The sequence below is a fragment of the Vicia villosa genome, linkage group LG2 (genome assembly GCF_029867415.1).
Source record: "Vicia villosa cultivar HV-30 ecotype Madison, WI linkage group LG2, Vvil1.0, whole genome shotgun sequence".
Classification (NCBI taxonomy): domain Eukaryota; kingdom Viridiplantae; phylum Streptophyta; class Magnoliopsida; order Fabales; family Fabaceae; genus Vicia; species Vicia villosa.
Genome location: NC_081181.1, coordinates 229,084,138 through 229,096,182, shown reverse-complemented (window position 1 = coordinate 229,096,182; position 12,045 = coordinate 229,084,138). Strand labels below are relative to the sequence as shown.

At 34.4% G+C, this 12,045-nt stretch overlaps 2 protein-coding genes and 1 long non-coding RNA gene across 3 annotated transcripts in view; all 3 read left to right on the top strand.

Moving 5' to 3' along the window:
• The first annotated feature begins 1,760 nt into the window (after positions 1-1,760).
• LOC131648423 (uncharacterized) lies at positions 1,761-2,336 on the top strand. The gene is made up of 3 exons (XR_009298147.1): positions 1,761-1,847; positions 1,933-1,989; positions 2,075-2,336. It is a non-coding gene; the product is annotated as an uncharacterized LOC131648423 (long non-coding RNA).
• A 1,704-nt stretch (positions 2,337-4,040) lies between these two features.
• LOC131651543 (uncharacterized) lies at positions 4,041-7,494 on the top strand. The gene is made up of 6 exons (XM_058921202.1): positions 4,041-4,062; positions 4,151-4,237; positions 4,325-4,769; positions 4,860-5,833; positions 5,918-7,138; positions 7,226-7,494. The coding sequence occupies exons 1-6, from the start codon at positions 4,041-4,043 to the stop codon at positions 7,492-7,494; spliced, it is 3,018 nt and encodes a 1,005-aa protein (XP_058777185.1).
• A 423-nt stretch (positions 7,495-7,917) lies between these two features.
• LOC131651542 (uncharacterized) overlaps positions 7,918-12,045 on the top strand; it is a 7,253-nt gene continuing 3,125 nt past the window's right edge. Inside the window, exons 1-2 of the mRNA XM_058921199.1 lie at positions 7,918-8,410; positions 8,504-8,862. Coding sequence (XP_058777182.1) covers positions 7,918-8,410; positions 8,504-8,862 — 852 coding nt within the window. The remainder of the gene's footprint in view (positions 8,411-8,503; positions 8,863-12,045) is intronic.

The following is a 12,045-nucleotide window of genomic DNA, read 5'->3' as shown; positions in this document are numbered from 1 at the left end:
AGGTAGAAGATGAAGATCTTGAAGATCTTCATCTGGATGCAGCACTTTCTGGGTTGTTGGAGGGTGATTTACGGGGGTTCGCGGTTGGGGGGAGGTTGGAGATGAAGATTATCTTCATCTGGGTTTTAGGATGGTTTACGATGGAGTTTGGGGTGGTGTTACGGTGATTCACGGTGGGTGGAGGTGGTTCGGTGAGTTGAGAGGAAGATGAAGGAATATTGTTTGCAGCAGTGGGGAAGAGAAATTTTTTGGGAGAACCGAATGAGAGAGCGAAAGATTTTTTTACTTTTTGTTTTTTTGTTTTGTTGATTGTCCTTCTATATAATGAGAAGGAAGTGTTGGAAGTGATGAAATGCCAAAATAATTTGTTTTACGCGTGAAACAATATTTGGGGAAAACCAACGGTCCAATTATTAATATAAAAAATCTACAAATTAATTAAGTATTGCTGTATTCCATGCAGATTTGCACAACTATCTACAAAAGCATGACAATAATATTAATTATGGAAAAGAAATTGGACAATTGAAAAGTAATGCAATGATTAAGGAATAAATATTTTTAATTAAATTATTGAAGTATATGCAATTACCGTTGTGTCCCCGATTATCACCCTCAAATTGAAAGATTAGAGGGTTATTGAAAGGATTTCATATGTATTGTACTTTATTATATTAAAAGTAGATGTTGTAAACTTTTTTTTTTCTTCAATCAGTATCCAATGCATGGAGTGGTTCAAAGCTGCTAATCAACGAAGACATCCAGGAGATTTCTGAGTTTTTGTCAAAGTATTAACATTAGGCAGTCTTTTATTTCAATTAGTTTTTTCATTTTGATTCCAAATTATATCATGGATTTATTATAACATTCCCAGGTTACCTTATGGGAGAGCTATGGTATTTATGAGTTTTTGTCAAAGTATTAACATTAGGCAGTCTTTTATTTCAATTAGTTTTTTCATTTTGATTCCAAATTATATCATGGATTTATTATAACAATCCCAGGTTGCCTGCAAATGAACAATCCCAAAAGCCTTCGCAATCTGCCAAATCCATGTCTCTTTGGTCTGGTGGATCTCAGTTTACAACACTTGAAAAATTTGTTCATAAGGCAAAGTGCATTCCTTTGAGCCAATTCTGCAAAATCAAACAAGTATGACTCATTAATTCGTAAATGGTTTTTCAAGTTGTTAACAAGTATCTATATGTATTTGTAATGCTTTTATTTTTATTTTCAGGACATGTTATGTGTTACTGTTGGAACTACCACGAAATTTTATGTATCCAAGCATGGTTGGTTTTACTATGGATGCACAAAGTGCTCTGTGAAGGCTACTGATTTGAACAATCCATACCAGTGTGTGTGTGGCGAAAATGTTCACAAACCCATACCAAGGTTGTTTGTTGTAATTATTTCTATTTATGACCTTTTAATCCTTTTTGTCTAAGATCACTCAATTATACCTGTTTGTAATTATGTAATAGGTACAAAGTTGATATATATGTTTATGACGGTGAATCAAAGTTCCGGTTTGTATTTTGGGATGCCGACTGTGAGCAGATTATAGGACAATCTGCTGATAGCATGCATAAATCAATGTTAGAGGTTTGTTAATAATTTAGTTTCTTTGTAAAATAGTATAATATATGGTTTCTAACATTCTTTTTCAACTTTAGAATGGTGAAGATGATCCCATGGTTTATCCTGACGAGCTTGACATGTTGTTGGAGAAGAAAATGGCTTTGAGAGCTAAAGTACAACCAACATTTGGGCAAGCATCTGTTTGGAAGTTTTCTTATGATGAAGAATTTGTCAGTCAAATTGAAAAGGATTATATTGCTGATGAGGTTTTTCAGTTTATAGTAATCCGCTTGAATATCTTAAATTAACTGAAATCCAACTATATTAATAATATCCTATTGTCTAATACAGGCTCATAGTCTTCCTCCCATTCAAAATGCTGTTGCTGATCATGTTGATACTTCCATGGTATGTTATTTGTTAATTGCAATGCTTTCATGCAAAACATGTATTTTCTTACATATTTTAATAAATCTGTTTACTACATTCGAAGGAGTCCTTATCTGCATTTGGAGAAAATGATCCTGACAAGAGTTTGGCCAATACCCCATCAAAGAGTGTTTCTCATGGTGTTAATGCTGAAGAATCGGATTGTCAGCTTTTAGGACTTACACAATATTCAGGAACCAAGCCACCCAAAAAAGTGAAGATTGAACCAAATGCTTGAAGACTTCATCAACTTTTGTATTTTATGGATGCTATCACAAATCTGTTGGAACATATAATCCTATGGTTAATGTTTTTTGGTTGTTAAATTTATGGGATGTATTGTTTTATTTACTTTGTGGTACTGCATTTTCTACCAACAAAGCTTTCACTCTTGGACAACATGTAGTATTTGTATTCAAGCATTTTATTTAATTTCAATTTGAGATTCCCATGGAATTATTTTGTTCAATTTTAATCAATGTCTTATTCTGAATTTAGTGTTATGACATAATTGTGGGTTGTATTGATTCAAAATTATATCTTATTTTCTTTATCACTATTATACAAGATAGATGTTAGATATCTTTACATTTATGCCCAATCCAATTCTACTTTTACTTAATCATATTAGTTTACATAATATGATTCTAATATATGCTGCAGGTGAGAATCTATATATTTTATTTACAAAATCATAATAACTAAATTTTACAAGTTTAATTTGAACCATGTTTTGATCTTGCATATTCTGAATTTAGTGTTATGACATAATTGTGGGTTGTATTGATTCAAAATTATATCTTATTTTCTTTATCACTATTATACAAGATAGATGTTAGATATTTTTACATTTATGCCCAATCCAATTCTACTTTTACTTAATCATATTAGTTTACATAATATGATTCTAATATATGCTGCAGGTGAGAATCTATATATTTTATTTACAAAATCATAATAACTAAATTTTACAAGTTTAATTTGAACCATGTTTTGATCTTGCATATTTATTAAAATTTTAAATATTGTATGAATTACTAAATTATGATCCTATTAATATTTTCAAAAACAGCTCTGCACATCAACCAATATAACTTTTGCTATTCCATTATTTTTGAAACTGAACTTATAATAGTTTTTATTTATTCATGAAATATTTTCTAGAACTCCATTTTTTTACTCAAGCCACTTACTCACTCATTTCAGTTATGACATGCTTTGGAAACTACACAATGTAAGTTTGTTTCACACATAAACAATTATCATTGCTTTCTATCATGCCTTGGATGTTTAATGACACTTAACGTGTAATGCCAAGAATGATAATCATTACAATTTCAAAACTAAATTGTGTATGAGAGAGATTAATTTATGACTATGCTAAGCGTGCAGACTAAAGTAAATGACCAAACAAAGTCATCATTGCTAATATCAACTCCTACTGTAATTATTACATATCCACATAACTTAAACATACATATATTATGGCCTTATGTTCCCACCATATATTTGTCCGAAAATCTGTATAATCAAACCAAAAAACCAGAAATATGGATGATCTGAATCAAAAGGCTCTTGAAGATAAATGGTTTAGCAGTGTGTTAAGCAAAAAAAGATCAGCAGAAGCAAGACTTCATCGTAAACGTCAACTTCAATCCAAGAGAGCAAAGAAATTGAATGGACTGCAGAAGGAGAATGTAGGCAAGACTACCCCAATTAGTAGTCATGATAATGCTCATGCAAGAATTCCATTTTCTACCATCTCTCAGAATATTCCAAGTTCCAGCAATTCGGTTATAACAAATTTGCAGAAAACTCATGCTTCCTCAGTGATCAGTAATCTTGCAAATTCGTTGAATAAAAAACGTCCAAGAGTTGTTACAATGAGAAACATCAATATGAGAGGGACGAATTTAAATAATAGATTTGATAACGTTGTTGGTGAATGTGGTTCTACATCTTCAAAAAACTCTCCATTACATACTACTGAAATCAATGAACTTTTTGAAGATGACAACGAAGAGGATAATATGCATGATGATTCGTCAGAGAGTATGGTTTATTTATGGTAATGTACATTCTCAATTAATTTAAACACTTAACAAATTTCTAATTAATTTGCATGTATCAATTTCCATAGGTTGGAGTTCAGATGACAGCATGGTTATGGACGAAGATGAAGAAGATATGGACAATCAAGCTGTAATGGTCAATGCACTACCATCAGGTTTTGTAACAATAATGTAATAATTGTCAGTAAATTTATATTGTTAAACATCCTCTCATTTGTTAACTTAGCTGTGCATTCATTTAGGAGATTTTTACGACATAGGTGATCCAGTGTTTGAATGTCCAAAATGTGGTGCAAACATGTGGTATTTAGAAAGGAAGACCAAGTGTCGGCAAACATTAAGTCCTAAGTTCACAATGTGTTGCGGTGATGGTAAAGTTCAAATTCCTTTATTGAGAGAACCTCCACCGGTGTTACAGAAACTGCTGTTTGACCAAACAAACCCTGAATCAAAACTATTTCAACAACAAATACGTCTTTTCAACATGATGTTTGCATTTACGTCTCCGGGTGCTAAAATGGACAACCGTTTTAATAATGGTAGAGGTCCTCCGAATTACCGAATTCAAGGACAATCATGTCATCGTATAGGTAGCATGTTACCATTGCCAGGACAAAATCCCCGATTTGCACAACTCTATATATATGATACTGAACATGAAATACAACATAGAGTAAACGGATTCAAGTATGTTTATTTATTACTTCGTGTATAATAATATGCTCTTTTTTATGCGATATGGACCATATACCATTTTTGAGTTTTCATTCTTTGCAGGACAAAAGAAGGAATAGATCTTGACATAGTGAAAAAACTCTCTTCTATGTTATATCAACACAATGTTCATGCCCAGAGTTTTAAGATGGCAAGGGATATACTTTCCGAAGGCAATGTTTCTGACCTAAAGCTCCGTCTTATTTCCGAGCGACGCACCGATGGGAGAATTTATAATCAACCAACTGTTTCTGAAGTTGCTGCTCTAATTGTTGGTGATGTTGACACTGCTGAGAAAAGGGACATAATAATGCACAAACAGAGTGGACAACTTCAAAGAATAGATGAATATCATACATCATATTTGGGATTTCAATATCCATTGCTTTTCCCTTGTGGCGAAGATGGTTACAGGCCGAACATTAGACACCGTAATCAAGATTCCAACAATAGACGTAACTCAGAATCAATAACTGGAGTAGCCGACAATGAGGATGTTCCGTGGGAGCAAGAAACTAAAAGAAATAGGCTCACAATTAGAGAGTGGTTTGCATTTCGTATTCAAGCCAGAAAGAATGAGGCCCAAACAGTTCTCAGATCAAGAAGGTTATTTCAACAGTTCTTGGTTGATGGTTATACAATGATGGAATCTGAGAGACTTCGATGGTTAAGAAAAAATCAATCTAAACTTAGAGTTGGAAAGTATAACTATCTAGCAGATATCAGAACCAATGGACATACCGATGGTGCAAACACAGGGAAAAGAGTTGTCCTTCCATCGTCCTATGTTGGTAGTCGCAGATACATGGATCAACTTTACTTTGATGGAATGGGAATATGTAGTTATGTTGGATTTCCCGATCTATTCATAACGTTTACGTGTAATCCAAACTGGCCGGAATTGAAACGTGTACTTGCTTCTAATAATTTGACACCAGCAGATCGGCCGGACCTCATAACGAGAATATTTAAGATGAAATTCGATGAGTTACTGTCAGATTTGACTAAAAAAGGTTGTATGGGGAAAGTTCTTGCGTGTAAGTATTGATTCATTTCAAAACTGATCATACATTAATTTGATTCTTAACCATCATTATTCATACTTTTTTTTTCTGTTGTAGATATGTACACAATTGAGTTTCAGAAGAGAGGCCTTCCCCACGCTCATATTTTGATATTTCTACATCCATCCAGCAAATATCTAACACCTGTTGATATTGACCGTATTATATCTGCCGAAATTCCGAACAAGGACACCGACGAAGACTTATATAATTTGGTAAAAAGTCACATGATACACGGACCTTGCGGAAACGCAAACCGGTCTTTGCAATGTATGAAGGATGGTAAATGTTCCAAATACTTTCCTAAAGACTTTCGGGCTGAGACAGTTGTCGATCAAGATGGTTATCCGGTTTACAGAAGAAGGGACAACGATCACACTGTCATTAGGAATGGTATAGAGGTTGACAATAGATTTGTTGTTCCTTACAATGCAAAATTGTTGATGAAGTTCAGAACTCATATTAATATGGAATGGTGCAATCAAAGCACATCCATAAAATATTTGTTTAAATACATCAACAAAGGCTATGATCGAATAACAGCTGCAATTGTTATGAATGAAAATGGATGTCCTATTGAGCGTCAAGATATTGATGAAATCAAGCAGTATATTGACTGCAGGTATGTTTCTCCAAGCGAAGCATCCTGGAGGATTTATGGTTTCCCCATTCATGGAAGGAAACCAGCTGTCGAAAGATTACACTTCCATTGCGAAGGTCAACATTCAGTCTACTATACTGACATCAGCAATGTTTCCAATGTCCTTGAGAAACCAAGTGTAACTGAATCGATGTTTACGGCATGGTTTGAAGCTAATCAGAAATACACCGAAGCTCAACAGTTAACTTATAGCAATTTTGTTTCAAAGTTTGTATATGTCAAAAAGAAAAGAGAGTGGAAGCCCAGGCAGAAGGGTTACACAATTGGCAGGTTAATTTGGGTTCCTCCAACTACAGGAGAATTGTACTTTCTCAGAATGATGCTTACACATGTGAAGGGCCCTCGAAATTATTCAGAACTGAAAATAGTTAACAACGTCAAATACGATACTTTCCGTGATGCATGTTTTGCAATGGGCTTTATTGGGGATGATCGTGAATTTATAGCTGCTATTTCAGAGGCATTTCAGTGGGGTTCTGGCCACTATTTAAGATTGCTTTTTGTCCACATGTTGCTGTCAAGTAGCATTAACAGACCAAGGCATGTATGGAGCAAAACAAGGCATCTTCTATCTGATGGAATTCTTTACTCTCAACAGACTATTGCCAACAACAGAGGTAACATGTTAATGAATAAAAGAATTAGATGTCAACTTCATTAACTTCATTTTTTAAATAATTCTATTGCAAACTTCTGTTAAATAGGTTTGAGGTTATCAGAACAAGAAATATACAATCTGACATTGATTGAGATAGAAAAGCTACTACAACGTAACCGTAAGAGCCTGAGCGACTTTCCTGGGATGCCAAAACCACAAGGATATGTCCCCGAAGAATTTGGCAACAAGCTTATTTACGAAGAGCGGAACTACAATCCAGATGAACAACTTCAAGAATTTAACATGCTGTATCAGAATCTCACAGGTTTCTTCACTGTCTATTTGAAATTTGTTATAAATGTAAAACCAAATTAACAATAGCATAGCATAGTATATTATGATTGTTTAAGAATAATCTTCTAATTACCAACAGATGAACAAAGGGATGTATTTAAGCAAATCATGATGGCCGTGAATAACCAGAATGGAGGCGTGTTCTTTCTTTATGGTTACGGCGGTACAGGCAAAACCTATATGTGGAGAACACTAGCTTCTTATATAAGATCAAAGAAACAAATATGTCTGACAGTTGCTTCTTCTGGAATTGCCTCCCTATTACTTCCAGGTGGCCGGACGGCGCATTCTAAATTCAAAATTCCAATTCCCACGCTTGAATCTTCCACATGCGACATAAACAAAGGGAGCGATAGAGGTGATCTACTAAAACTATCAAAGTTGATAATCTGGGACGAGGCTCCAATGTGTCACAAGTTTTGTTTTGAGGCATTGGATAAAACTATGAAGGATATCATGGGTGGATCCAAAGCATCAAATAAAATATTTGGAGGTAAGGTAATAGTCTTTGGCGGTGATTTCAGGCAAATTCTTCCAGTTATTCCAAGAGGCAGCCGCTCGGATATAGTTCATGCTACAATAAATTCATCATACATATGGGATCACTGCAAGGTTTTGAAACTCACAAAGAATATGCGACTACAGCAGTCGGCAAAATCCACCAGTTCTGCAGAGTTAAGACATTTCTCAGATTGGATTTTAACTGTTGGAGATGGGAAGATATCAGAACCAAATGATGGTTACGCAGAGATCGACGTTCCTAAAGATCTGTTGATCTCTGATTTTGATGATCCCCTCAAGGCAATATTTGAAAACACCTATCCAAATTTTGCCGTTAACTACAATAATGTGGATTTTCTACAGTCAAGGGCAATATTAGCTGGAACCATAGAGACTGTTGATCAAATCAATCAGTATATTTTAGAATTTGTTCCCGGTAATCAACATTTTTTTATAATATTTCGTTGTGTATTTTATTTTTTCATGCCCAATGTTATTTACGAAAACAAATAACATTGTCAACCTGCAGGTCAAGAGAAAGAGTATTTAAGCTCGGATTCAGTTGATACAACAGACGGTGACGGCAATGAATCTTTTGATGTTTTAACTCCAGAATTTTTGAATGCCTTGCAAACTTCCGGTGTCCCCAATCATAAAATCAAATTGAAGATCGGTACACCAATAATGCTGCTCAGGAATATTGACCAAGCAGAAGGGCTTTGCAATGGAACACGTCTCATTGTTACCAAACTAGCCGATCATGTTATAGAAGCAAAAATTATTTCTGGAAAGAACATTGGTGGTATTGTATACATTGCACGAATGGATATAACTCCGACTCAATCACCATGGCCCTTCCGAATGACCAGAAGACAGTTTCCTATAATGGTATGCTACTGTTATACCCCAAAATTTGCCCACATATTTTTCAAGAAAACTCCAATCTGAAAATTAAGGGTCTCATATAATCATGGATTTTTATTTCAACAAATATCCTGACATATGAAATACTTAGTTTTTAGAATCTTTCTTATACAGTAATTTGGCTTGCAGTTGAATTTATTCTTACGCAAACACCAAATACTGTGTATTACTTCACACATGCTATTTATTTATTTACAGATAAATGGTACTGACACAATTGGTACAAAGTTAAATCTTTTTGCAGGCGCAGAATCAGGAAACTCAGACTGTACTGGTAACAAGTAGATTATTATTATCTTTTGTTTCCCACTAATTATTGTACTATATTCCATTATTTGCAAAAATCTTTTCAAATCTCTTTTTCAAAAATCAAATCTCTCCTTTTTCCAACACTATCATATACTTTCTTTCAAATCTTACTTCCACTCAAATTTTCCTTTTGTACGGAATCACATCATTCCCCAACGTCTCTTTCCTTCTTTCCATTCTATAAATACCTCTCATTTTCTTCCATAAAATCTCACATCAAATTCCAACTCATCTTTCAAATTCCTACCTCATATCTATTTTCTCTTCTTCCCTAACAAGAATGGCAAAGTGGATAGAGACACTGTTTCTTACAGTCATCACCATTGCTACGGTGATCATGACTTTCTTCTGCCTGCACAGTCCTGAAGAGTGTGGACCTGCAATGGTTATGCTCCCAATCATCTACATGTTATTATTCATAGCATGGGTCATTAATCGTCATTCTTAAAATTTGCCGTATTTCTTATTTCTTAAATGTACCGTTTATTCGTCGTACTGTTCAATATAGTATGTGATATTTGTACTGTCAGTATTAAATGTTGTACTATTTGTCATAATATTGCTTAATTACTAAGATAATATTTTGTGTGTTTTCTGCCAGTCAAATATTCCTATTTCTGTGCATTAAATGATTTTCAGGGTTATTATCGGTAATTTTGCCCGCATACCGTAAATATTAGTTATTTATTATGTCTGTGTTTTTCTAACAAGTCATGTAAATAAACTTTCATTTTTCACATAAAACATAAAACAAAAACAACAAAAAAGAAAATTAACTTTGACTGTTGATTTTTCACTCTAACTGCTGCTTCAATACCTGAACAGTCAGTTGACAGCCAAACTGCTGGCAGTACAATTCTCAGTGTTTTGTACCATCAATCAAATCAATCTTTCACAATTCAAATTTCCAAGATTTTTGTGTTAGAAGTCTTCTGAATATCACGCGATTAGCAGAAACTCAGCACTGCACAAAAATCAGGTACGCTTAACTGTCTCCTACACAAACAGTCCCTAATCAGGGTTTTTCTTGTTTTTACAGGGGCAACAAGTTTTTGAGAGCTCAAATGGATTTCATACACATCCATATATCTCAAAGTACCATCATACAAATTTTCAAACTTCAATTCACTCAGACGCACCGTCAGCAGCTCAAACAGTCAACAGACGACCCGTTTGACCAAAAAAGTCAACAGACAGTCAAAAATGAAATTTTTTGTCAAAGTCCATATTTTGTCAAAGGATTCATCATTTGATCATTGGATGATCATAATTCATCAAGGAAAGATCAAAAATCAACAAAACCCTAAGATTCAAAATTAGGGTTTTTTGCCTGAAAAGTCAACTCAACTTTGACTGATCATAACTCTCTCATCCTTCATCCAAAAAATTCAAACCAAAGCTTGTTTTGAAGGAAATTCAATTATCTTTCAAATGCCATTGATCCCATGGTCGTTGGATTCACCATTTGAAAAATATGATCAAAGACATTACAGGTCATTTTCAAAGTCAACAAAAAGACACTTTTTTCAAAAGGACACACAAGGAGCTTCAAAAATCATTTTGACATGAGACCAAAGACATTGGTTAGAGGACTCTTTGAGGTTTCTAAAAAGTGCAAGATCTCCTTCATATGACAAAAATTGAAGGATTTACACCTTGTTGAAGTTGGCTAAATTTTGGGAAAATGCATGAAACCAACATTGTTCAAAATTGCATTTTTTCCAAATGGGGCCAAGTTTTCAGCATTCAAACATCATTTCCATGATGATATGGGCCTCCCACGACCAAGACTAAGCCCACATCATTTTTTATCTATTTTTGGCATAATTTTATCTTACTTTAAGATTAAAATTAAAAAGAAAATGAAATGGATAAAGAATAGCTTGTATTCCAAGCAAGACTCATTCAACTCTGTCCCAAAGCAAAGTACAGCAGAGGAGAAGAAGAAAATCAAGCCATGGTGGCTTAAAGACAAAGCTACCAATGTTGAAAAAGTCAAGATTCCAAAAAAACTCATCAATGCTTTTGGCTTAGTTTCTAAGCACTCTAATGCTTATAAATAGGCTATAGCACTTCAGTAACAATAGAGACAGAGATAGAGAGCAAAACTCTTGCTTGTAACACACTTGTAATCTCTTAAAATATTCAAAGAATTTTGAAATTCGAATTCCAAATTTAAGTCACTTTCCATTCAAACTAAACACTCAAACACCTTCCTTGAACATCACTGAAACTATCTCAATCAATTACAAGCCTTGAAGCTCACTGAATCGAGCTACACAGGTCAAAATTTGTTCAAACTAAAATCAATTCGTATCTGATTATTCACACACGTTTAACAAGATGTAGACATACTATTGAGTTTGGTTTGAGGTGTAGATCATTTCTGGAAACTTAATTGAAGTTTGGACACGTACAAACGAAATCACCATTTTAGGGTTCATAGCTTCAAAATTAGGGCTTTCCAAATTAGGCAAAATTAGAGGTTCTAATTAGTACCATTGAATTCGCATGGACCAAACGAATTGAACTGATAGGTCGCGCCAAGTTTATGTGTACGTTTGACCCTATTCGCTATTTTGCAGGTTTAGTAAGTAACCAATTACAGCGCTTTTGGTAAGAAAGCGCTATTAAAAGTCTTGTCTGAAGGTTGAAGACGAAGACGTGTCACCCACCTATTGGTTCTGACGCGCGCGTTTTTTTTGAATATAACCCTGGGTTTCAGTGTTTTGCAGGCGTGTCATAAGTGATGTTCCCTCACCATCTGGACCATCTGATCTCATTTATGACTCATCCAACGCTCCAGATCACGCATGCACACCATGCTCCCTCACAAAT

Bases quoted from the DNA above. Each gene is read 5' to 3' on its own strand.
- LOC131651543 (XM_058921202.1), top strand. From the start codon at position 4,041: ATGCATGATGATTCGTCAGAGA. The intron at 4,238-4,324 runs GTTTTGTAACAA...GCATTCATTTAG, and splicing joins GGTCAATGCACTACCATCAG to GAGATTTTTACGACATAGGT. The intron at 7,139-7,225 runs GTAACATGTTAA...TCTGTTAAATAG, and splicing joins GACTATTGCCAACAACAGAG to GTTTGAGGTTATCAGAACAA.